At 43.0% G+C, this 27101-nt stretch overlaps 3 protein-coding genes across 3 annotated transcripts; all 3 read right to left on the reverse strand.

Moving 5' to 3' along the window:
• Positions 1-4233: 4233 nt before the first annotated feature.
• On the reverse strand, positions 4234-4830 carry LOC128052694 (interferon alpha-H-like). Its single transcript, XM_052645258.1, has one exon. The coding sequence runs from the start codon at positions 4828-4830 to the stop codon at positions 4234-4236; it is 597 nt and encodes a 198-aa protein (XP_052501218.1).
• Positions 4831-11578: 6748 nt separating this feature from the next.
• LOC128052318 (interferon omega-1-like) lies at positions 11579-12217 on the reverse strand. The gene has a single exon (XM_052644837.1). The coding sequence runs from the start codon at positions 12215-12217 to the stop codon at positions 11579-11581; it is 639 nt and encodes a 212-aa protein (XP_052500797.1).
• Positions 12218-20871: 8654 nt separating this feature from the next.
• On the reverse strand, positions 20872-21538 carry LOC128052306 (interferon omega-1-like). Its single transcript, XM_052644815.1, has one exon. The coding sequence runs from the start codon at positions 21532-21534 to the stop codon at positions 20872-20874; it is 663 nt and encodes a 220-aa protein (XP_052500775.1). The 5' UTR covers positions 21535-21538.
• Between the last annotated feature and the right edge of the window lie 5563 nt (positions 21539-27101).

Consider the following 27101-nt stretch of genomic DNA (forward strand, 5'->3'; position numbering starts at 1 on the left):
TAAATAGGGAACATGGTAGTTTTCATTTTCTAGTCATTTCTCTACACTTTTAGTTCCTTTTTTGATTTTCATTTATGTATTTACAATATGATCAAATAAAATGACATCAATCTAAACTATTAATATTGTGTATTTCCCAATAACTTCCTATGTGCCCATCCAAATGGATATTTATCAATCAAATGAGAAAGGTCTTTTTCTTAACTCAGGAGTGATGTATGTGTGTAATTACACACATTATTGCTTTTTGTCTCTCATGCATAAATGTTGCTCTCCTCTTGTCCATGAACACATCTGTAGCCCTGATCTTAGGCTCCACTTTTCCCTCTTACTTTACATAGGAAACCAGGCTCCCTCAGCTCTGTATTTCTGTATTTATAAAATATTTACCAGTTCACTCTGGTAATTAAGCTCTTTGAAATAAATGATGTTTGTCTTTAGTGTTTGATTTAGAGAAGATTCTGAATATTATGAGTCCATGAGCTTCCCCTATGTTTCTCTTCCTTCTAGAACACGTTCTTGCAGGTCCATGAGGTTGTGCTTCAGGGAACCATGGAGTCAGGACTATTGCAGACATGACGCTTTCTTTCCACCATTTTCATACTGGAGACCTGTTGTCCTCCACTGGCTGGGCCAATACTCCCAGAAGAATCCTGGTTCTTGTCAGGGAACATGGGTGAGGAGACTAATTCCAGGATGATTGTGTTTCCCCAGCAGCACCTCACTCACAGGGAGAGATCACATGGCGCCACCCCCTGTCCTCTGGAGTGACAGAGTCCCCGTGCTCACCTGCTGGACTCCCTCCCTGCAGACAGGCTCACCACAGCCTGAGGATGCGAAAAATCTCCTTTCTGTGGAGGGCTTGTTTACTTGTTGGGAAAATAGATGGTCTTCCTAAACCCCCACCTTCTCCTCTGGAATGTTTGTGTGAAGGACCCGAGTTCCCAGTGGTGACCCCTCTTCTCCTGGCCCATATCCCCAAGTGTCCGAAGTGTCAGTATTGCCCACATGCTGAGAGTAGGGTGCATTTGTGCAAGTAGACAGAGGAATTATCCAACTGCCATTATTTTACCTTTAGTAGAGAGAGAATTTTCATTTTACCAAGTGTAGATTTTATCATTCAACTCTCCTAATTTTTTGAACACGTGTGATGTTCAGAGTTTCTGAGTTGGAGGAATGAGATTCAGTGGTGTTGCTGTCTCTCATCAGAAGTTTATGTCACAGAACCTAGTGAGCTTCAGTTATTCATTCAGTCAGTTGATTCCACTGGGCTCCTTTGTTCCTGTGTCTCTGTCTTCCTCTGAGAATGCAGGGCAGTGAGACTCACGCCTCTCAGTCGAGGGAAATAGCCTTCTTTCTTTGCTTGTGGGTGATTCTTCAGTTGAAGTTGTTTTAATTTATATTGACATCCTGGACAAGATGAATCTCACTGCTCCTGCTCTAGTCCTAATTCATTATGAGGTGAGAAAAATAAAAGGAAGTTAAGAAAGCCAGAGGAGCTGTACTCTATCATTTTCAAGGCTTTAGATTTTTTTGTTTTTCTGTGCACCTTTCCTAGAAAGTAAAATTTGAGATGAGAAAACCAATGGAGACCAAAAGAAAACCAATGTCAATCTGAATGTCATGAATATGAAAAAAGGGAAGTGGCTTTCCCCTGACACAATGCCATATTCTGAGTTAGCAAACTTCAGTGCAGCACAGCTGGGGACATGCTGAGGCAGAGGGGAAGGATGAGGCCTGTATGAACAACAGAAAGGCTGGGACAGAGCTGGGTCTGCCAGAAACTCAATGAAGGAAATGTTCTGGGTCGGTTGACTGCCTTTTGCTTTGCAAGATCAGTTCCTTCATTTTTCTTTCATTTAATCCATGTAAGATCAGTTTCAGGAGAGAAGGAAGAAGTCACACCCATCAGCTCATAAGAAACTGATAAGCAGAACCTCAGCTGGTATAACACTAACCCTCTCTGGCAGAATCGTGGAGACCAGCCTTGCTGAGCATCTGTACTGGTGATAAATCCACTCAGCAATGCAAAGATGCTTTGTGAAAGCTAGAATTAAATAAAAGGGAATCAGATAATTCCAAAGATCATTATGTTAATTTGGGTAATAGTAATCATAATATTAACAAGTAATAACTGAATTTTGTTTGCTACTAATGGACTTGCCATTTTAAGCTCTTTAAAATATTAACTCAGATCTCTCATTAACCCTATTTGGATCACACCATTTATACAACTGGAGAGAAATATCAATCTGGAGCATTGAACTATTCCCAATGTCCCAAATACAAAGGTACACCTAAGGAGCTTTACGATGATTTGTCTGAACAAGCCCATTAAAAGAGTGAAGGGTTCAAATGGACATGATACTGGGAAACCAACAAAATAAGTTGAAGGAGGAGAATGAGATGACAAAAAGCCCTTAAATCCCCTGCAAATGCTAAATGGCTTTGTAGGGCAATAAGGGAGGTGGTCTTTGGTCTAGAGAAATCTCTTTAAGGTCTAATCAAAACAAACAAAATTGCTCTTGAGTAGTTAGAGGGGAATAGATTTTTCTGTTAATTGAAAAAAATAAATAAGTGAGTGGGACTTTGCTACAGGTGAGGATCTGGCCCTTTCACACTGTGACCTGGATTCAGTCCCTGGTATGAAAAATGACGTCCCACAAGCCATGAGGTGGTAAATCTAAGATTTTATGAGTGATTTTTTCATTGAGATACAGTAAAATCACTTTATTAACCCTATAAGAGCTGACCCCTAGGATCTTTGTATTTTAAATTCTTGACTTTTCTCGTGAGTTTAAGAACAAAGGAAGAGCATCAATTTCTAGCCACATGAACTCTGACTTTTCTCCTTTAAGATGACAGCTAAAATGTCACTTGGCATCTTCTTCTATACCCATTGTGTTCCCTGGCCTCCAGCAGGCTCTGATAGAAGTTCAGGGTGGAGATCAGGAAAGAGGCACTCTGTGCTCTGGGAAACTAACACAACAGACCAGCAGAGAGTTAGGTAATTTTCCTGAGAAAAAGTTATGAACCGTTTTTGCAACTTCTCATAGGTAGAAGAGCACTACAATCATTCATGGAGATGCCTGTTCCTGCTGACTCTCAGCCACCTTCTACCAAGTGATGGCGTGTAACCCCTTTACCACAATCACATTTACATACTGACCCCTCTAAAACCTTGAAGCAGTTCCTCAGAGCTGCGTAGACTCTCTCCTCTTGGCTAGAATCCTCAGTAAGTCCACCCGAAAAACTGAACTCCCGGCAGTCATGTTGCCAGTATTCTTTCAGTTGACAAGAATCCTTTGTGGTGTTCCCTCCCTTTTAAGGTTGAGCTCATAGGACTCAATTTTAAGTCCTTTTCTCATTTTATACTCTTTTCCGATTTGATCGGTTTTTCTGTTCCATGCTTTATATTTAATGAAATTGCTTGTAAATTGCCATCTCCAATATCCAGTGGACATTTGCACTGATATGTTTACTTATTACCTATAGTGGTTAACTTTTTATATCCTCCACAGCTTGGTCCATATTCTACTGGCAGTATTCCAATTTTCTCCCTTTTATTGTGGAACTCAACCTAACTGATATTCATTTCTGCTACTAATTAGTACTATTTTTAAAATAGTTAACATTTTAATATGAATTAACTGATTATTGATTTGATATAATTTCCTTTTAAAAAATCAACGTTATAAAAATGATTGAATTAGTTATGTTTATATCTATGTTTTGAGAGCAACACGTAACCTGGCAAAAGGAAGTGTATTTTTCATTCTAATCTGCATATAAAAAAAATGGGTCAAGGACTTGTAAAATAAATTCTTTAATCAAGTTGTGCAATTCAGCTTGGTGTTTCTTTTTTAAAGAAAAAAGCAAAGGATGTGTTTTAATAGTAAAAACTTAATGAACGAGAAAAATTATAAGCTGACTAAATATAAAATATGTATTTTCCCTTAAGCATACATACATAATATTATATGAACAAAATAATTTTAGTAAATATAAATAGATAAATAAATATTAAAGTAGATAAATGTCCATGTAGATAAATAAGCAGATAGATCAGCTTGAGTATCTGTGAGGGAGTAGTTCCTGTAGAGTAGAGCATGTGATCCTTTAATCTTCCTGAAAACCTTTGACAAATTGAATCAATTCAGGCCATGATGACAGCAGAAATGAGTCTTCCACGTGGCAGCGCAGGAGGAAGTGTGGTCTGTTGGTCCATGAGAATCACTTCCGTGTTGAACCAGGTGTGTGTAAGTCCTTGCTCCTGAATCTCTCCTGCAAGTTTGTTGAGGAAGAGAAGGCTCTCATGACTTCTGCTCTGACAACCTCCCAGGCACAAGGGCTGTGTCCCTTCTCTTGCAGATAGAGAGTGACTCTGTGGAAGTATTTCCTCACAGCCAGGCTGGAGTCCTCCTTGAGCAGGGGAGCCCCTCGCAGCCCCTCCTCCTGCCTGAGACAGGCTTGCAGGTCAGTGAGCTGCTGATCCAGTGCAGCGCGGAGCTTGTCCAGGAGGCTCTGGTCCCACGCGGCGGCCGAGCCCTCTGTGCTGAAGAGCTGGAAGGTGTGCTGGGTCACCTCGTGGAGCACAGAGATGGCTTGAGCCTTCTGCAACTGGCTGCCACCCAGCGCCTCCTGGGGGAATGTGAAGTCTTTTCTGTCCTGCAGGCAGGAGGAAGGGGAGACCCTCCTCAGTTGTTGCAGGAGCATCAGGACCCTCCTGTTGGCCAGGCTGTGGGTGTGAGGCAGGTGGCATCCCCGAGAGCAGATGGCATTGCAGCTGAGCAGCAGCAGGGCCAGGAGTAAGGACCAGGCTGGGGCCATCGGGACCTTGCAGATGCTTCTGGGCTGGGGCGGTGGGTGACTCTGTGAACCTGCTCTCTAGGTTCTCTGAAGCCCTTCCTTCAAGCCTGTGTGTTAAATAGGAGCCCATGGTTTCCATTTTCTGAAAGTTCCCTCTTACTTGCTATTTTTGTTTTTGCTTTTCAATTTGCACTCTCCAAATGGGTTAGGACAGTGTTTCGCAAACATTCTTTTCATTATTGCCTTTCCTTCCTGACAAAATCTTCTGAGATTATTTTTTTTCCTAATCACCCCACCATGAAATTTTGACAACACAGTTATGCTGTGGATCCATCTTTGTACTCCATGCATATCTTTATACTCCATGCATATCTTTATACATGGAAAAACAAAGTGCAAAACTCCTTGTTGTATTCACCCTAGGGTTAACAATGCCATAAAATGAACGGTGTACATTAAATGTAAAAGCTATTGAATTTTATTTAACTTTATGAATGAGTTTGCAGAATGACTTTTAATGGAGAATATGTATTTATATAAATAGTAATGTACCAAATTACATATTCATATGAAATTCATATAAAAATATATAATAATACCACAGTATAGATAGGCTTAAAAATCTTTCAAAACTCAAAATCATTGAAAATCTTAGGCTATTTTCTTCATATTTATTTTGAAGTACTTTAACTTTGTTTCCTTTCAGAAATCAATTTTTAATTCCCTGTCTGCTGAATATTCATCTCAATTTTATAACATTCCTTTCTGTTTAGCTGTTGACATACTTATGGATATTCTTAACAACTTTGATAGGAATAAATACTAAAATACCATGATACCAATCCAATGGAGGAGAGTGAAGAGGAACTAAAGAGCCTCTTGATGAGGGTGAAAGAGGAGACTGAAAAAGCTGGCATAACACTCAACATCAAAACACCTAAACTTCTGACATCTATGCCAAATAGATGGGGAAAGAGTGGAAACCGTGACAAATTTTCTTTTCTTAGTCTCCAAAATCACTGTGGACATTGACTGCAGCTACAAAATTAAAAGACACTTGCTCCTTGGAAGAAAAGCTATGACAGAACTAGACAGCATGTGAAAAAGAGTAAACATCACTTTGACAACAAATGTCAGTATAGTCAAAGCTATGGTATTTCCAATGGTCTTGTATGGATGTGAGAGGTGGATAAAGAAGGCTGAGTGCAGTAGAATCAATGCTTTCAAATTATGGCGCTGGAGAAGACTCTTGAGAGTCCCTTGGATAGCAAGGAGATCAAACCAGTCAAGAAATCAACCCTGAAAAGCATTGGAAGGATTGATAATGAAGCTGAAGCTCCAATAAGTAAGTAACCGTTAGTTGCTCAGTCGTGTCTCATCTTTGTGACCCCATGGACCATAGCCAGCCAGTTGCTCTTCTGTCCATGGAATTCTCTAGGCAAGAATACTGGAGTAGGTTGCCATTCCCTTTTCCGGCGATCTTCCTGACCCGGGGATCAAACCCGAGTCTCCCGCACTTGCAGATACATTCTTTACCATCTGAGCTACCAGGGAAGCCCTGTACTTTGGCTATCTGATGTACAGAGCCAACACATTGGAAAAGACCCTGATGCTGGGGAAGACTGAGGGCAGGAGGAGAAGAGGGCGATAGAGGAGGAAATGGTTGGATGGCATTACCAACTCAGTGGTTATGAATTTGAGCAAACTCCAGCAGATAGTGAAGGACAGGGAACCCTGGCGTGCTGCTGTCCATGGGGTCACAAAGAGTCAGACAGGATTGAGCACTGTATTTAGCAACTCAAAAATAGCAAGAAAATATCCTTCCCTTGAGCCCTGGACAGTGCGCTTCTCCAGACAGCTGTAGGAGGGCCAAAGAGCTCTTTTTCTCGGGTTCCTTTTGGATGCCCACTTTGGAGAGTTTGCAGTTCTGGGCTCTGCAGACCATCAGGGCACAGCATCCTCAGTGAGTCTTTTGATCCTGATTTACTATTGCGGGGAGAAACTTTTTGTTTTCACCGTGCTGAGAGCTGAAGAGCGAGCCTTGTAGCCCTGCCACCGACAGTATTCTCTGGTTGGAAGCTCAGAACCTTGCATTTTCCAAGCCTTCCCTGGAGCTTTGTGGTTTATTTTCCAGGAAGGATTCCATTTACTGAAGGGCTTCAGGTGAGGAGTCAGTGAGTTGGGGTCGATTTTACCAATTCGGGTCCCTTCTGGCGCCATCCAGCCACAGCTCAGAGACAGGGAACCTGGTGGTGGTGATAGGACCCCTGGAAGGTGTCCAGGATGTCCTGGGGGTGAGTCAGAGCATGGCCACCACCAGCGCCAAGGACCGGGGAGCTGTTACTTCCTGCCTTCAGAATATTTATCCCTGTACAGATTAAACTAAAAAAAATATTTCCTGGCCTATTATGGATAATAAGAAAAAAAAGTTAAAACATGAAAGCAACAGATTTCTTCTTGAACAAGTTGGCAGGAAAACTCAGGAATTAAGGGGAAATATTTTAATTCTCAAGGTACTGAAATTTACTGACTTTCTCCAAAACATGAAGTTAAGCAAATTGGTTAATTTCACTGCCCCCTCTCTGACTGGTTACTGATTAAAGGAATGGTTCATGCAAATATTTGGATCATGCCATAGATAGGGAACAATTGGCTAAACAGTTAAATGATTTTTTAAATATCCAAGTGTTTTTCAAAATATATTAAAATAAAAATTATTTTAGGTATATTTTTCCCATTGTCCCTTGGGAAGAACTAGAAGGCAGAGCATTCGTTCCTGTTGCCTAATTTCTCTTGCTGTTTCCTTTCTTTCATCAGTGCTCTTAATGTCCTTTAGATGTTCTTCAGGTGGGCCATCATTCTTCCCTCTCTGATTCAGACTCTATGGTTTTTACTTGTGAGTGCAGATTATCAGTTTTCTTTCTGAAGAAGGGGATTGAGAATAATTACACATGACAATTTCTTCTCTGTCATGTATGCTTTGAACATGAAGTATTTACACACAACCTCAACTAGTGGACTGCAGGAGCTAAATGTGCCATGCCCTGTGTCTTGGTTCAGGCTGCTCTAACAGGTCCCAGCCTCTGGTGGCTCATCAGTGGCAGAACTTTATGTGTCACAATCCTGGGGGCTGCAAGTGTGAGATCAGGGTGCCAGCAGGGTGGAGGTCCGTTGAGAACCCTCTTCTGGGTTGCAGATTGTCAATGTCTCTCTATGTCCTCACATGGTGGAGAGCAGAGAGGAAGCAAAGTGTCTTGTGAGCCTCATGAAGACAGTAATCCTGTGCATGAGGAATCCCCCCTCATAATCTCCTCTAACCCTATTGATTTCTCTAATATCCCACCTCCTGATATGATTGCATGGTGGAGGTAGATTTCAATATATGAATTTTGGGAACACACACACATTCAACCTGTAACATGGTAACAAGAAGATACCGAGACATTGTGTTTATTGCAGATTCATTAGAATATACTTCATTCTTGATATTTATTTGAGGATAACACATTCCTTGATGCTGTCATCCCTCATTATGGCTCATTCATCCTGAATTGATTACTAAATAAATGTACAGTGCTACTGTGAACATGATTACCAAGAACTTGCCAAATTGCACAGACTTTCAGTCTTTATAAAAAATGATGTTGACACCAACTACAAATTCCTTAGCCCTTCAAAGGGACACTTAATCCTTCCAACACAGTTGAGCCTGAGTTGCAAATATTCTCATTTCCAGGAGCCACCTGCTAAGACTTGATTTGAATAAAACAACCTAATAAGAAAATGGCAAAAAAAAAAAAAAAAATGGCAAGTCCAGGTTTCAAAATCTATTATGTCAAATTCGAAACTCCACCTCCCCATCCATACCATAAACACCTGTGCAAATTGTCTGTATTGAACCATCGCTTATTTTCCTATTTCACTAACACACATTGTGCCTTTGTTTTCCTTACCTTGCTGTTACAGTACTCTATATTTTCATTAGTTTATCGTCTACCTCCAGATTTCTAGATGAATTGAGCAATTTACAAAGTATCATGATTATTTTATGTAATAAGCAAAATGAAATTATCAACTGGTAATTCTTTCTGAGAGTCTAAATGTGACTGACAAAATTAATATTTCTAATAATTATAAAAGAATCATATTTAACCGTCCAAGATGATTCATATAGATTTCTCAATTATCCATCACCATAAATTTGAGATGCATGATAGATAAGACCCTTGAGAATTATAGCTATTGCAAGAGATTGGATTACAAACATTTCAATGAGTCTGTAGGAAACATGCTTCCCTGGTGGGAAAGAATCTTTCAGCGGATTAAAGAATCCACGTGTCCATGCAGGAGAAGAGTGTTAGATCCCTGGGTTGGGAAGGTCCTCTGGAGGAGGAAATGGCAAGGCACTCCAGTATTGTCTGGGAAATCCCATACAGAGAAGCCTGGCAGGCTACAGTCCACTGGGTCACAAAGAGTCGAATAAGACTTAGCAACTAAACATTGAGAACTGTAGAAAACACCAAGCTGACAGGGCTCTTGTGGATTTAGGTTAAAAATGCTTCATGCTACCAAATACATGAATATGGGAAATGACTGGAAGAATAGAAGACGACATATGCTAAGGGGTGAAACGTTAGGGATGGAGCAGAGCATCCCGGTTGCCATCAGCAGGGAGACCAGAGTTTCAGAAATTCAGCACTTCATCTGGGTCTCAGTGAAACAGCTCAGGTCCTGCACTAAGCTAAGTCCTCCAAGCTCCCTTCGCTGCGCCCCAGCGGCCGGGATGTGCACCTGAACTCTCAGTAATGGACCGGACGCGCCTCCAGGTCCAGCGCCGCGAACTCCTGCGCAGGATCCAGGGGAGAACCAAGGAGTCCCCGTCAAGAGCGTTGACCCGCCATAGCCGGGGAGCCCCTGGGGCCGCGAGAGCAGTGAGGAAGCTTCCTTTTAGGTCCCACCGCCCAGGGGAGCTTTAATGCTACTTTTCTCAGATTCTTAGATTTCTGCACCTGCCCTCATGTCCACCCTCCCCGTCCTAGGTGGAGATTTTGGCCAGAGCGGTTTACACTGGTGCCCTTTATGCTGTGATTGATGGCTGGAAATCAGAGCATGTTGTGAAGTATTTTCAAATTCAGGATTGTTTCTGTGGAGAAAGACTAATTCTTTCAGGGATTCAGGGAAAGGGAAAGGCACCTGAAATCTGGACAGGAATCTACGAGATATTCGGACCCTCCAGTGGGAAGACTTGGGGACAAGACTGAGACTGAAAAGTATTTCATTTAATATTAATATAAATGGTTAATTTCTCTTGCAATGTTAATTGGTTAAAAAATATTCAAAATTTATAGTGAAAGTCATTCAGTCATTCTTTGTGACCCCATGGATTATACAGTCCATGGAATTCTCCAGGCCTGAATACTAGAGTGGGTAGGCATTCCCTTCTCCAGGAGATCTTGGGATCGAACCCAGTCTCCCACATTGCAGGCAGCTTCTTTACCAGATGAGCCATTAGGGAAGCCCAAGAACACTGGAGTGGGTACCTAGTTCTTCTCCAAGGAAATGTTGCTGACCCAGTCATCGAACCGGGGACCCCTGCATTGCAGGCAGATTCTTATAATTTATAAGTAATTATGAATAACTTAAACTTTATAAGTCTTAAATATCAAGTTAAGATATTTTCTCTATTGATGCTTTTGAACTGTAGTGTTGGAGCAGACTCTTGAGAGTCCCTTGGACTACAGGGAGATCCAACCAGTCCATCCTAAAGATCAGTCCTGGGTGTTCATTGAAGGGACTGATGTTGAAGCTGGAACTCCAATATTTTGGCTACCTGATGGGAAAAGCTGACTCATTTGAAAAGACCCTGATCCTGGGAAAGATTGAGGGCAGGAGGAGAAGGGGACGACAGAGGATGAGATGGTTGGATGGCATCACTGACTCAATGGGCGTTAGTTTGGGTGGACTCTGGGAGTTGGTGATGGACAGGGAGGCCTGGCATTCTGCAGTTCATGGGGTCGCAAAGAGTTGGACACGACTGAGCGACTGAACTGAACTGAACTGTACTGATGACCCAGTAACTATTGTAAATAATTAATTTCAGTTTACAAAATCCCTTTTTCTCTCATTTCTTTCAAACAGGTGTCTTCCCTTGTGGCTCAGACAGTAAAGAATCTGCCTGAAATGCAGATTCCAGATTCCATCCTTGGTTGGGAAGATCCCCTGGAAATGGCAACATACTCCAGTGGTCTTGCCTGGAGAATCCCATGGACAGAGGAGCTTGGTGGGCTATAATCGATGGGGTCACAAAAGAGTTCAAATTTACCTAGCAATTAAACATAAATTGGTAAAAAATTCAAGAAGTTCACCTTGATAATATTTAATAAATAAAGCAAATTACAAATTTAATGAAATAAAAATGTGAATGTATTTGTTAAATTTTAATACAATGTAAAGAAAAATATTTTATTTGGAAAAATAAATATGAAGAGATAAAAGAATAAATATAACAAAATAAATAAGCAAACAAACAATAAAATCAGGGCAGTCTTCACTTCAGGACTGATGCACCTGCAGCCAAAAAAATTTATGTATATTCATTTACTACTGACAAAGTATTGGCTGAAGTAATTCAATAAATTTTGTGACTAAAGCTGAAATCAGAGTCTTCTGAAATGGCCGCAGATGAGTGTCCAGAGATGATGTGGCATCTTAGTCAGTGAGAGTCACGTCAAGGTGAGTTCAGGCCTCCATCCATCATTCTTAACCTTTCTTACAAGCTGGCTGATGAAGAGAAGGATCTCATGATTTCCACTATGACGATTTCCCAGGCGCAGTCGCTGTATCCCTTCTCTTTCAGGTAGACACGGATGCCCTGGAAGTACCTCTTCACGGCCAGGGTGGGGCCCATCCTTCCCAGGGCAGAGTCTTCCTCTCCCATCACCTGCCCCAGGCAGGCCTCCAGGTCATCCAGCTGCTGATGGAGTCCACTGCGGAGCTGCTCCAGGAGGGTGGTATCCCAGGCAGCAGAGGCACGCTCTGTGTGGAAGAGGTTGAAGCTCTGCTGGAGCATCTCATGGAGCACAGAGATGGCCTGGGCCTCCTGAAGCTGGCCGCCCTCCACCATCTCTTGGGGGAAAGCAAAGTCTTTTCTGTCCTGCAGACAGAAGCAAGGGGAGATTCTCCTCATTTGGCCCAGGAGCCTGAGGTTCTTCCTGCCAAGCAGCACTTGGTTTGGAGACAGGTCACAGCCCAGGGATCCTCCTGGGCCGTAGCTGACCAGCACCAGGGCCATGAGTAGAGAGAGCACGAAGGCCATGGGAAGATGAGGCTGCCGCTGGGCTGGCTGAGACGGTGTCAGGTGCAACCTTGAGGTAGGCTCTCTGATGCCATGCTTTCTAAGCGAGGCCATTAAATAGGAAACATGGTAATTTTCATTTTCTAATCATTTCTATACACTTTTACTTCCTTTTTTTGATTTTTATTTGTTTATTCTGAATATGGTCAAAGAAATTGTCATCAGTCTAAACTAGTAATTTTATCTATTTCCCGATAACCTCAAAAGTACCCACCCAAATGGATATTTATCAATCAAATGAGAAAGGTCTTTGTCTTACATCAGAAATGATGTCGCTTTCTCAGCACAAACATTACCACTCTTTCTCCTTCATGTGTAAATGTAGCTCTTCTCTGTTCCATGAACACATTTTTGGCCCTGATCCTGGGCTCAATTTCTGTTTCTTCCTTTACTTTGGAAGGCAGGCTCTGTATTTATCAGGGATTTACCAGGTCACTCTAGCAAATAAACTGTTTGAAACAAAGGATGGGTTTTCTTTAGTGTCTGATTTAGAGAAGAGGCTGATTATTATGAGTCCATGAGCTCCCTCATGTTTCTCTTCCTTCTAGAACACGTCCCTGCAGGTCCATGTGGTTGTGCTTCAGGGAACCATGAAGTCAGGACTATTACAGACATCACGCTTGCTTTCCACCGTTTTCATACTGAAGACCTATTGTCCTTTGCTGGCCCGGCCAATACCCCTACCAAGAATTCTGGTTCTTCTCAGATAATATGGGTGGGGAGACTCTGATTCCAGGATAATTGTATTTCCCCAGCAGCACCTCACTCACACAGGAGAGATCACATGGCGCCACCCCCTGTCCTCTGGGTGACAGAGTCCCCTTGCTCACCTGCTGGACTCCCTCCCTTAGGGCAGACTCACCACATCCTGAGGACTCAAACATCTCCTTTCTGTGGAGGGCTTGTTTACTTGTTAGGAAAATAAATCGTCTTCGTGAACCATCAACTTTCACCTGCAGTGTTTGTGTGAAGGACCCTAGTTGTCAGTGGTGACCTCTTCTTCTCTGACCCGTTTCCCCAGGTGTCCAAAGTTTCAGCAAAGCTCAGTCCTTGAGAGCAAAAGTGCATTTGTGCAAGTTGGTGGAGGGATTTCCAACTGCAATTATTTTGCTTTTAGTAGATAAATAATATCTCCCCGGCTAAGTATAGTTTTTATTATTCAACTCTTTTACTTAAACTGTTCGACACTTGTTCTGCTCTAACTTTCTGAGCTGGAGGATGGAGATTCAGTATTGCTGTTGTCTCTTATTGGAAGCTTATGTCACGGAATCTAGTGAGTTACAGCTGTTCATTCAGGCAGTTGATTCCACCACGCATCTCTGTTCCTCTGAGAATGCAGGGCAGTGAGACCCAGCCTACTTGATCAGGAGAAATAGTCCTCTTTCCTTGAGTGTAATTTTTCCTTTAGACTTTTTATATTCAGTTTGTGACTTATTTTGGGTAGGCTCTGGGAGTTGGTGATGGACAGGGAGGCCTGGCATGCTGCAGTTCATGGGGTTGCAAAGAGTCGGACACGACTGAGCGACTGAACTGCACTGCACTGACTGACTTATTGGACAAGGTTTGTCTCATTGCTCCTGTTGCGGTTGTAATTGATGATGATGTGAGAACAGCAAAGGGAAGTAAAGAAGCCAGAGGGGCTGCATCTCTATCGCTTTCAAGACGTTAGATTTTTTTTGTTTCTCTTTGCACATTTTCTAGAAAGTAAAATTGCACAGTTTTTTTGTGGGCAACAAGAAAACAAGAGTAAGTCTCAATGTCGTGAATATGAAAGAAGGGAAGTGGTTTTCCCCTGACCCAGTGACGTGTTCTGAGTTAGCAAACTTCAGTGCAGCACAGCTGGGGACAAGTCTGAGGCAGAGGGAAACGATGAGGCCAATATGAACAGCAGAAAGGCTGGGACAGGGCTGCTTCTTACAGAAGCGCAAAGAAGGACAAGTCCTTGATCTGTTGACTGCCCTCAGCTTTGTAAGACCAGCCACCTAATTTTTCTTTTCTTGAATCAGCATGTGGTCAGTATAAGGGGAGGAGGAAGAAGTCACACTCACCAGCTCACCAGAGACAGGCAATCAGAGCCCCAGTTGCTCGAACACTAGTGCTCTCTGGCAGGGTCGACGAGACCAGCCTTGCTGATCATCTGAGTAGGTGATAAATCCACCTGGGCAAAGAGAATATGCTTTGAAATAACTAGAATGAAAGGGAATTAAATGATTCCAAAAGAGCCTGATCTTAGTCTAGCTAATAGTAACTATGACATTAAAAATAATACCTGAATTTTATTGATTACTAACCCTCATGATCTCCCTAATATTGCAGCTCTCGGTACTATCACATTGATGGGTTGGGTTTCTGTGGGTTTTTAAGAATTTTTAAAATATTTATTTTGTCTGTTTATTTGGCTGTGGCATGTCTTAGTCGATGTGTGCTGGTTCTTGGATCTTGGTTGCTTCATGCAGGATCTTTACTTAAGCCATGGGAAGTCCTGCTTGCCAATCAGAATCTAGTTTCCTGGCGAGAGATCCAGCTCAGGCTCCCTGCTTTGGGAGCATGGAGTCCTGGCCCCTGGACCATCAGGGAAGTCAACGGGGAGGGTTTCAATACATGAATTTGGGGAACGCACACACATTCAGTCTGTAACACGGTAGTAAGGAGATACCAAGGTACTGTGTTTATGGCAAGGATTCACTAGCATATATTTCATTCTTGATATTAGTGAGGAGTAAGAACACGTTCCGTGATGCTGCCCTCACTTTTTATTGCACCTCCTTCCTGAACTGATTGCTAATTAAATGTTACAAGACTACCGTGGACATGATTACCAAGGACCTGCCAGAAAAATTTCACAGACTATCAGTGTTTATCAGAAACGACAGTGACAACAACTACAAACTCCTTAGCCTTTGTGAGGGACTCACGCAATACTTCCAGCATAGTTGAAACTGAGTTAATAGTTTTGTTTCGAAGAGCCTCCTGCCAAGACTTAATTTGAATAAAATATCATCCAGTTTTCAAAACCTAACATGTCAGATTCCAAACTGCTCATCTAGACCGTGATGCCTGGGCACACTGCGTGCATTGAGCCCTCACTTAATTTCCTAGTTCATTTCTAATACGAGATGCACCCTTGTTGTTTCATACCTCGATGTGACAAACCTCTTATTTCCATTAGTTCACATCTACCTCCAAATTCTAGATAAGCTGAGCGATTTACAACGTATCTGATTATTTTGTATAATAAGCAAAATGAAATTATCAGTTGGTAGTTATTACTGAAAGTCTAAATGTGATCGAAAAAATTAATAATTCTAATAATTATAAAATAATCATGTTTAACTGTCCAAGATGATTCATATAGATTGTGCAATGAATCCTCACCATAAATTGGGGATACATGATGGACAAGATCCTTATGAGTTTTGACTCCAGCAGGAGATTGGGTTAGAAACATTTCAGTGAATCCTCTGTAGAAAACACCAAGCTGATGGCTCTTGTGACTGTAAGTAAAAAAAATACTTAATGCTTTTGAGAGGGTAACGGGCAGGAAGGCCAGGGGTCTCCAAACAGAGGAAACAGGCTCCAAGTGTCAGACATTTTTTCTCTCTCTCTTAAGCGGCAGGAGGAAACAAACTAGTGTTATATTTGTTCCCCTTCTCTATACAAATTTAAATAGAGGTTTCTCTTCAAATTCTGTGTTGCCATAATGACACCTGGTTCCACCTGAACTTAACTTTTCCCAAACCTTGAGCTAACCAATGCATTTTTTTTATGGAAATGTTTGTCTTAAGCTGTTAATATACTGTGTATTTGCCCTAGACTCTGTGTTCAAGTCAGTTCCACCTAAAGGCTCAGAACCGACTTGACAAACCAGTCTGTTATACATTGTTCTCCTAATCTGTGTTAATGAAACTGTATATTTGTTTGGAAATCTGCCTTTCTTCAAGATTCATGTCAATTATTTTATGGCCGGGGATGACTCACCTGGTGCCAATGTTATCTCAATGCATGTTGTGGGTGAGGGGCCTGGTGCCCTTCTCTGAGTTTTGAGACATTTCCTTTCTCTAATTAGCAGAATGCATTGGAGAAGGAAATGGCAATCCACTCCTGTGTTTTTGCCTGGAGAATCCCAGGGACAGGGGAGCCTGGTGGGCTGCCATCTGTGGGGTCACACAGAGTCAGACATGACTGAAGCGACTTAGCAGCAGCAGCAGCAGCAGCAGCAGTAGCTATGTGACATCTGGCTAAAGACTAGCACAGGGCACTCTTACTGCCCCCTTCTGATGTCTATGTCAGAAGCGTTCTCTATCTCTGTTATACTTTATAAAACTTTGTTACACAAAAGTTCTGAGACATCCAGCCTCGTTACTGGCCCTGGATTGAATTCTTTTCCAGAGGCCAAGAATCCTGGTGTCTTTTGTGGTTCAGCAACAAACATTTGCTTCCAAATTATATGAATTTGGGAAATGACAAAAAGAATAGAAGACGACCTAAGCTAACAGGTGAAATGTGAGGGATGGAGCAGAGCCTCCCCATTGCCATCAGCAGGGAGACCAGGAGTGCAGAAATTCAGCACTTCACCTGGGCCTCTCTGAAGCAGTTCAGGTCCTGCACTTAACTCCGGAGCCCTCCAAACTCCTTTTGCTGCGCCCCAGCGGCCGGGAGGGGGCGCCCGATCTCTCAGTAACTGACAGACCCGCACCGCCCACCCAGCGGGCCCGCCTGCAGGGCTGCCCCCTGGGGCATCAGATCCACGGGGAGAACTCGCGGGTGGCCGTGGGCAGGAGCCGCGACGGGAGCGAGGCGCCGCCGGGGCCCAGGGAGAGCTTGGGGCCGCGAGAACAGAGAGGAAACTTCCTTTTCGGGCCCACTGCCCAGGCGAGCTTTGCGCCGCGTCGCTCAGAGCCTTTGATTTCTGCACCTCCAAATTCTAGATAAGCTACCATTGCGTCCATCCTCCCCTTCCTGGGAGAAGACTTTAGCCAGAGCGTTTCACACCGGTGCCCTTGAATGCCGCGATTGACGGCTGGATATCACAGCATGTTGTGGTATGTTTTCAGATTCGGGGTTGTTTTGGAGTGAGTGGAAGTCGTTCAGTCGTGTCTGACTCTTGGCGACCCCGTGGACTATACAGTCCATGGAATTCTCCAGGCCAGAATACTGAAGTGGGTAGCCTTTCCCTTCTCCAGGAGATCTTCCCAACTCAGGGATTGAACCAGGGTCTCCCTCATTGCCGGCAGATCTTGACCAGCCGAGCCACAAGGGAAGCCCTTGTTTAATGGGCAAAGGAGTAATTCAGGGAAAGGGGAAAGGTATCTACAATCTGGATGGGAATCTACTAGATACTGGGACCCTCCAGTGGGAAGACTTGGGGACAAAACAGACTTCTAAAGAAGCTCCTAGGTAAAGGGAAAATTATTTCATTTAACATTAATATAAATAGTTAATTTCTCTTGTCATGTTCATTGGTTGAAAAATGTTTTAAAATGTATAAGTCTTCAACTCACATCAAATTCAACTATTTTCCTTGTGCCACACCAGTACTTTAAGTTCCTGGCTTTAATGGAAGCAAAATCATCAGTAATGTTTTCAATATTACTTCTTTGTATCTCTCTCTTCATCTGAGCGAAAGCCATATTTGACAGACTTATGACCCAGTAACTACTTTGAACAACTCATCTCAATTTACAAAATCCTTTTTTCCTCTCATTTCTTTTAACCAAAGGTCATCTATTAAGCATTTTTTTTAAGTCAGTTTTTCATTGGAGAGTTTCATGAACTTTTTCAAAATGTCTTCTCATATGGATAAGTTGTTTAAAAAATTGCAATTAAAATGATTTTGATTTCAGCATAATGTGTGCTCAGTAGACACCAACTGTGAAATAGGCAGTTGGGTATATGATTCCAGCATGCATCTTTGGAAGACATCATCATCAAGATAGATTTTTAAAGGCCTGAAAACTAGAGCAGGTCATGACCTAGTTCATCAGGTTGAACAGAAGACAGTTCTGGGCTTTGAATACAGGAAAACCTCAAACTTTTTGGTCACAAATGAAATTCAGACTGGATACCAGCCAGATGGCAGGAGTGCAGTGTGAGTGTGCAGCCTGGATCTGGTTGAGGACCTTGCAATCTGTGTGTCTTCCAGCTGGAGATCACGGAGTTTGAACGAAAATGAATCATGAGCTCCTTTACCTGGGTAAAGAGACAGTGCAAGAGCAGTGGGTGCATTCTCTATGGATCAGAAATTCACAGAGGAGGCCTGCACTTCCAGTGGATATGATGGGGAAAGGCTGTCATCTGTTCTAGTGCAGTGGTCTTAAAACTAACGTCTCAGCTCCACAGCTCTTCTCCTCAATGCTACTCTGTGATGCTGGGGCTGTAGTTCCTTCCAGGACATTTCTCCTTTGGCTGCAGATTGTTTTTCTTTCCCATAGCAGTTCCAAGGGTGGACTAGAAGGCTGGAAGGAATTTTCTGTTTTCCTGGAGTATGACTGGTAACAACTGCCATCAATTAGGAAAAGGAAAACTAATGGTTGCTGCTAGATGCTATGTGTCACCAGTCAGATGGGCAAAAACTAAAAAAGATGATAAGACCCTGTTTTGGTCAAGGTGTGAGAACATATAAGAGCTTCTATGGTCTTGAATATGGATTAATGTAGCCATTGTTATCATGGACAGTTGGCAGTATGCATGTGTAAGGTTTATATATTTTGACAAATAAAATTGACTTCATGGCCCCTTATTCAGAGAAAGACTCTTGCTTCCGTTATAAGACACCTGCATACACTTGTAGCAGTCTCTCCTCTAAAGGCACTAATTTCTGAGAAGGACCGACTCTAGGAGGTGACACTGCCAGCACTTAGGGACTGAAGTCTTTATGGAAAACGACTAGGATCAAACCCAGGACAGCTCAGGGATGGAGAGCAGAACCTCACACTGCATGGCCCTTGCTCTTTTCTTCCTGCCTGTGCCTTGCTGCTGAAAGACGGAAACCCAACAGAGAGTTGAGAAGGTGATTTTAGAAATGTCTTCAAGAAGTAGTAGAGTAGTACTCACACTAAAGAACAGGAAACGTTATTAAGGAGTAATGTGTGTGATTTTCTGCATTCATGTGAATGCAGAAATCTCTATGATTTCCCTATTATTTATTTTCATGATAGATCAAAGCATTTTCTACTAATCCTTCTTCCTCAAAGAATTTCTGTGACTTCTTAAGAATACTTCTAGAAGTCTGAAACACAGAAATTGGAATTGTCTTCAGCTTTGAGCACACGAGAGTTCACACACTTAATATACTGTGAAAGTAGCCCCCAAGTTAAATATTTTTACCAAAGACCTAGCATCTTTCCAGTGTTGCCTTTCAGTCACTGCCTCAGGCCAGCTGTCCTGTCTGCTCCCTGTGGGCAGCTACTCTGGGACTCACTGTCCTGATTATTTGCACCAAGCACACTTTTGTGCTTCTTGTAATATGGACTTATTGATCCAAACAGTAGTCCTATGAAAAACTACTGTTATTTTCCCCATATTTGAGAAGAAGATCAAGATAGAATGCATGCCTGCATGCATGCTAAGTTGGTTCAGACAGGTCCAGCTCCTGTGACCCATGGACTGTAGCCCACCAGGCTCCTCTGTCCATGGGATTTTCAAGAAAGAATACTGGAGGGGGTTGCCATATCCATCTCCTCAGTGTTTGTGATATTTTTCAGGGTCACACTGCTGTTAAATAGCAGAGCTGCATTCAAAGGTTTTGAAACTTCTAGAGCTCTCCTTTCACTTGTGCTCTCTTCCAGTGATTTCCACTCAGAGAAACTTTGAAGCCAGAAACCATCACAGAACAGAGCTCCTGTGTTGGAGGCAGTGAAGATAGAGTGTAAGGGAGTGGATTGTTCAGTAAAGCAGGACCGAGGAGAAGGCGGGAGGAAGAGTAACAGGAGTCAGGCTCAGCCACTCAGCACATGTTGGCAGCTTCCCTGGAGGAGGGGAGTCCTCCCCCCACATACTAACACCAGCCATTCTCTGTTGATTGGGTATAAACTAGTTATACTTGTGGCTTCAGGACTACTCATTTACCGCCGTTTCAGAGACTCCTTTCTACCTGTTTCTTTTGGGTGGAGGGGGCTGCACTCCACAGCTTGCAGGATCTTAGTTCCCTGACCAGGTATCCATGGCACCTGAGCTTCTCACACTGGAAGCATGGAGTCCATTCCACTGGACTGCCAGGGATCCAGAAATTCTACCTTTTGACAATCATTTCCTGAAAAGTGATACAACTATTCTGTAGTATAAATGGACAAATGCTATTCCACGATAGGTTTATGTAGACCAAATAAGTATTTAGTTCTTCATAATGAAAAAAGTAATTACTTTCATAAGAAATTAACAAATAAAACAAATTAGAAGAATAAGGAAATGAACATATTTTCTAAATTTTATTACAATGCAGAAAAACATTTTTACATGAAAATATAAATATGATGAGATAAAAGAAAAAAATGCATAAATAAATATAAATAACATCAGGGCAGTCGTCCCTTATGGACTGAGCCCCGTGCAGTTGAATACTTTTTATATCTACTTGCTTATTGCTACTGAGAAATTACTATTGATTGAATTCAGGAAACATTGTGGTTAAAGCAGAAATCAGAGTCTTCTGAAATGACCTCAGGGGAGCTTACAAGGGTGATGTGGCCTCTTAGTCAGTGAGAGTCATGTCAAGGTGAGCTCAGGTCTCCATCCATCATTCTTAACCTTTCTTGCAAGCTGACTGATGAAGACAAGGATCTCATGATTTCCATTCTGACAATTTCCCAGGCGCAGTCGCTGAATCCCTTCTCTTTCAGGTAGACATGGATGCCCTGGAAGTACCTCTTCACAGCCACGGTGGGGCCCGTCCTTCCCAGGGCAGAGTCTTTCTCTCCAGTCACCTGCACCAGACAGGAGTCCAGGTGGTCCAGCTGCTGATGGAGTCCAGTGCGGAGCTGCTCCAGGAGGGTGGTGTCCCAGGCAGCAGAGGAGCGCTCTGTGTGGAAGAGGTTGAAGCTCTGCTGGAGCATCTCGTGGAGCACAGAGATGGCCTGGGCCTCCTGGAGCTGGCCGCCCTCCACCATCTCCTGGGGGAAAGCGAAGTTTTTTCTCTCCTGCAGACAGAAGCGAGGGGAGAGTTTTCCCATTTGGCCCAGGAGCCTGAGGTTCTTCCTGCCAAGCAGCACTTGGTTTGGAGACAAGTCACAGCCCAGGGATCCTCCCGGGCCGTAGCTGACCAGCACCAGGGCCATGAGTAGAGAGAGCACGAAAGCCATGGGGAAGATGCGGCTGCTTCCGGGCTGACTGAGGCAGTGTCTGGTGAAATCTTGAGTTAGCTTCTCTGATGCCATGCTTTCTAAGGAAGGTCGTTAAATAGGGAACATGGTAGTTTTCATTTTCTCATTGTTTTAATACACTTTCACTTCCTTTTTTGATTTCACTTATGTATTCACAATATGACCAAAGAAAATGTCATCAATATAAAGTATTAATTTTACCTATCTCCCAGTGACTTCAAATGTACCCATCCGATTGGATATGTGTCAATTAAATGAGAATGTTTTTATTACTCAACACTTTTACTTAAACTGTTCAACACTTTTCTGCTCAGAGTTTCAGAGCTGGAGGAAGGACATTCAGTGATGGTATCTCTCACTGGAAGCTTATGTCACTGAATCTAGTGAGTTTCAGTCATTCATTCAGGCAGTTGATTCCACTGGGCGTCTCTGTTCCTCTGTCTCTTTCTTCCTCTGAGAACGAAGGACGGTGAGAACCAGGCTACTCGTTCTGGAAGAAATAGCCTTCTTTCCTTTACTCGAGTATAATTTTTCACTTAGTTTCTACATTCTTTTAGTGACTTGCTGGCCAGGCTTTGTCTTTCAGCTCCTGCTCTAGTTCTAATTCACGTTGAGGTTAGAAAGATAAAGCGAAGTGAAGAAAGGCAGAGGGGCTGAGCTCTATCATATTTAAGACATAATTTTTGTTGTTGTTTTTTCCCTTTGCCACTTTCCTAGAAAGTAAAGTTCCACAGTTGTTTTGTGGGCAAAAAGAAAACTAATCTAAGTCTGAATGTCTGAATATGAACAAAGGGAAGTGGTTTTCCCTGACACAGTGATGTCTTCTGAGTTAGCAAACTTCAGTGCAGCACAGCTGGGGATGAGGCTGTGGCAGACGGCAAGCATGAGGCCAGTATGAACAACAGAAAGGCTGGGCCACGGCTGCTGCTGACAGAAGCTCAACAAAGGTTAAGTCCTGGGTCAAGCGACTGTCCTTTAATTTCTAGATCAGCTACCTCATTTTTCTTTCAGTTAATGCATGTAGGATTCGTTTCAGGAGAGAAGAAAGAGGTCAAACCCATCACCTAACAAGAGAGGGACAACTAGAATGCCAATTGCTGGAGTACTAACCCTCTCTGGCAGTGTCTTGGAGACCAGCCTTGCTGAGCATCTCTCTAGGTTATAAATCCACTCAGGCAAGGAGAAGATGCTTTGAAAAAACTAGAATGAAATAGAATTGAATGATTGCAAAACATCCGGAACTTAATCTGGATAATAGTAATTATGATATTAAAAATTACAGCTGAATTTTATTGCCTGCTACTAATGGACTAGTCACTTTTTAAATTCTTCAGAATTTTAACTGAATCCTCTCATTAGCTCTTAGGGTCACACTTACTTATACTCCTGGAGAAAAATATAAATCTAGACAAATGAACTATTCCAATCATAGCAAAGATTCAAGAGCAAACCTTGGGGGCTTTGATTTGTCTGAAAGATCCAATTAAAAAAAAAGGAGGGGTGCAAATGAACACATTAAGGAAACAATGAAATAAATGATAGGAGGAGAATGAGTTGCCGAAGACCCCTTAATCCATTTCAAATACCAAAGGGTCATGATCTATTGTTTTGTAGGCCACAGTGCGTGGTCTGAAGTCCGCAAAATTAAGATCTAATCATAAATGGACAACATCACTATTAAGTAGTTGGAAGGGAGTAGATTGCTCTGCCAGCTAAAAGAGAAGCAGGAGTTTGCTCATTGTCTAGTGGTTAGGATCCAGCACTTTTCACTGCTGTGACCTGATTTCCATCCCTGGTTGGGGAAGTCAGATCACACAAGCCTCGCTGAAGTCTAAGCTTTTATGAGTGGTTTCTTCAATGAAATATAGTAAAATAATTTTATTGACCCTATGAGAGGTAAGCCCTACTTTCTATGTATTTAAACCTTTTGACCTTTTTTGTGAGCTTGCTGCTGCTGCTGTTGCTGCTGCTAAGTCGCTTCAGTCGTGTGCGACTCTGTGCGACCCCATAGAGGGCAACTCACCAGGCTCACCCGTCTCTGGGATTCTCCAGGCAAGAACACTGGAGTGGGTTGCCATTTCTTTCTCCAATGCGAACAAACATAAAGCAGGTAACAGTCTCTCGCCACATGAATTCTGATATTTCTCCTTCAGGATGAGAATGAAAACATCTTTCAACATCAGGTTCTGCAGAATGAAGTCTCTACCCACTGCAGTCCCTGCCCTCCAACATGCCCTGATGGGAGTTCAGGGTTGAGATCAGGAACGAGGCACTCTGTGCTCTGGGAAAACTGACACAAGAGGCCTTCTGATAGTTAGATAATTTCCAGAGAAAATTGTTGAACCCAATTTTTAAAACTTCTCATGGGTAGAAAGCGCTAAAATCTTTCAGAGAGACATCTGTTCCTCCTGATTCTCGGCCACTTTCTCCCGAGATGTGAGTTTATCTGCACGCCACCCCTCGCCACAGTCGCCTGCATGCTGACCTCCTCTGCGTGCGTGGGGCAGGGCCTCAGAGCTGAGGGGGGCTGCGCTCTGGCCTGCAGTCCTCAGGAAGTCCTCCCAATAAAATGAACTCTCGGGAGTCATGTTTTTGGGTGTTTTTTTTTTTTTTGGTTGACAAGGACCCCTTCCAGGAGACCTCCTCAGGTAACCTGCTGTTCTCATTCGAAAGGAAGACACCTGCGTTTCTCACGCAGTCCCGCCGGGTCACCCCGGTGTCTACTGACGGAGTCCAGTGAAGAGGCTCTACTCTCTGTCCAACCTCTGGTCAAGATGTGGGTGTCGAGGAGGCCTATGCGTGGCCCAGATGGACACGCACGTGTGCTTCCTAGACAGAGCAGTGAATATTTTTCTCCTCAGCAGGGAGAAACTGGCTTGAATTGTGAAGTAAGCCTCAAGGCCTTGTATAGTTATCTTTTTAAAAAATTTCTAGCTCAACCTATTAAATATCATTAAGTAATACTATAGAACTGACATGAAAAGTTTATTTAGAAAATAATTTGTTACTGAAATGGTATTTTTAGCGGTAATATCGGAATATTTTTTACTTGTTTAGAACCCTAATCCTCAAGAAGGTCTCCAAACCTCTTAATGTACTTTAAACGTTCCCTGAGGGGCTTCCCTGGGGGCTCAGTGGTGAGGAGTCCACCTGCCAACAGGACCACATGCGGTCCTAGAGGCTGCACGTGCTGCAGAACCGTGAGCCCGGGGGCACAGCTCCTGCCCTGTGCTCTAGACCCCGGGCCCTCACCACCGAAGCCTAGTGCACTGGAGCCTGAGCTCCCCAACAAGAGAGGCTCCCACAGCGAGAAGCCTGTGCCCCACAACTAGAGAGGACCCACCTCTGCCACAACTAGAGAGAAGTCCGTGCGGCAGCGTACACACAGCACAGTGAAAAATGAATAAATGAATAAAATTATTTCAAAAGTCCCTCTCACTTTACATATAACTACTGAGTGCTGTATGTCCCAAATGGAAAGAAGAGAAAGATGATTGATCCATCAATGTCCTGAAGATTGCCTACATTAAATACATGAATTTCCACAAAGATCTTAGTTACTTTGAGAAATTGTATTCTTAGCAGCAGCAGCAGCAGTGTTCACTTTACTAACATATGTCCTGCGAGGAAGGCTCTGTCCCCCTGTTGCTAAATGTATTAAAAGCCTTGCCTGTGCCCCTTCCATTCAATCTTGTTTGATTGTGCTTGTCTCTCAGAGATGCAAAGACACCATAATGGAATTTAGGAACTTCCTTGGATTGCATTGTCCCCAGGCACCTCTTGCCCTGCTCTGTGATAACTTGCTGGGTCCTAAGGAAGACACAAGTCTGCAGCTGTGACGGGAGTGACCGTCATCCCTTCCAGGACTCTGCAGGCTGCTGTGGTGTGAGCGTCTCCCATGCTGGGAACACAGCTGGTGGCCAGGCCTTCGTGCTCTGTCTCTGCTCTCAGCATCCGCTTCAGTCTTCTCCGTCTCTGAAAAGGAATGTTGTGAGAATCACTTGCCTCAAGTGCAGCTCATCTGTGTTGTTCAGTGTCCTGAGGACCCGCTGCTGCTCCAGGGAACAGTTTAAACATCTCTGTTCTCCTTCCAAGTTCTCAAGCTGCTGCTGACTTTCAACTCCAAGTTTCGAGTGCTTTGAACTTTTCTCAAATGAGATTCCTGAACCAGGTGAGTTCCTCCTAGTGCAACCAGCACTTGGAATAGCCTAGGTGCACGCTCAGAGGAGCCCCTGGTGTCTCCACCATTGCTCACTGTGGGGCGGGGTTCCCTCTATTACTGTGTTTCTCTGGGAGGCTGGACAGTCTGGACCCGCAGTGCTTGGCAGGCAGAGCAGGTGAAGTCACAGGAGAGTGTCTGACAGAGCCAGAACTTTCACTCTGGTTCTGCTTTTAGCTGGTGGTTTGCAGTCGTAAGGGGAAATTGACAACCAGAAACCGTAATGGAGAAGGACACAGCTGTATGAATGGAGAGGACGCCTTCATGCAGAGTGAATGAGGAGAGCACGCTGGGGATTTCTACACTGGGAGGAAGTGAACGATTGTGATATTTGAGTCTAAGAATGAGATATTCTCCTGACCTCTCACCAACTGAATACCACGTATTCAGCTTCTCTACAATTTTTTCCAGGGGAAAAAATTCCACAACCAACAAGAGGCAGAAAATCCTCCCCCAAAATTCATCAAATCCTGAAGCATGGATTTTTTTTTTTTTGATTGTTGTTTTTTAGGTTACTTTTTTTGAAAAAATTCAGAGTTACAAAAAGCGCTGGAGTGGTTATGTTCACTTCAATGTCCTCAGAGCAGCAAACAACACAGCTAGAGCTAGAGTATTTTTACTTCTAACGTGCAGATCCTTAAGAGGGCTCAAGGAATCGTAAAATGCATTTTTTAATCAAGCTGCCATTCAGGCTTGGTGTTTCTGTTTTAACGAAAAAACAAAGTAAGTCTTTTACAGTAAGAATTTAATAAAGGAAGAAAAATTATTAACTGACTACAAAATATACATTTTCCTATAAGTATACATACATAATATTTTATCAACAAAATAATTTAAATATTTATAAATAGTTAAATAAATTCAGTTCAGTTCAGTCGCTCAGTTGTGTCCGACTCTTTGCGACCCCATGAATCGCAGCACGCCAGGCCTCCCTGTCCATCACCAACTCCCAGAGTCACTCAGACTCGTGTCCATCGAGTCAGTGATGCCATCCAGCCATCTTATCCTTGGTCGTCCCCTTCTTCTCCTACCCCCAATTAAAATAAATAAATTATTTATTATTATTATTAATTATTATATAAATAAATAAAATAATTTATTTATTTTAATATTGGTAGTTAAATACGTAGATAGATCAGCTTTGTCCAGGTAGTTAAATACGTAGATAGATCAGCTTTGTCCAGGTAGTTAAATACGTAGATATATCAGCTTTGGCATCGGTGAGGAACCAGCGCCTATAGAGTAGAATATGATGTTGCTTCATATTCCAGAAAACATTTGACACACTGATTCAATTCAGGGAGCAATGACAGCAGAAATGATCGTCCTTGACACGGCACCACAGGAGGAAGTGTGGTCTGTTGGTCCATGAGAATCATTTCCGTGTTGAACCAGCTGTGTG

Source organism: Budorcas taxicolor, chromosome 8, assembly GCF_023091745.1.
Source record: "Budorcas taxicolor isolate Tak-1 chromosome 8, Takin1.1, whole genome shotgun sequence".
Taxonomy (NCBI): Eukaryota; Metazoa; Chordata; class Mammalia; order Artiodactyla; family Bovidae; genus Budorcas; species Budorcas taxicolor.

Excerpts from the sequence above, each read along its gene's own strand:
- LOC128052318 (XM_052644837.1), bottom strand. The coding sequence starts at position 12,217 with ATGGCCTCGCTTAGAAAGCATGGCATCAGAGAGCCTACCTCAAGGTTG.
- LOC128052306 (XM_052644815.1), bottom strand. The coding sequence starts at position 21,534 with ATGGCATCAGAGAAGCTAACTCAAGATTTCACCAGACACTGCCTCAGT.
- LOC128052694 (XM_052645258.1), bottom strand. The coding sequence starts at position 4,830 with ATGGCCCCAGCCTGGTCCTTACTCCTGGCCCTGCTGCTGCTCAGCTGC.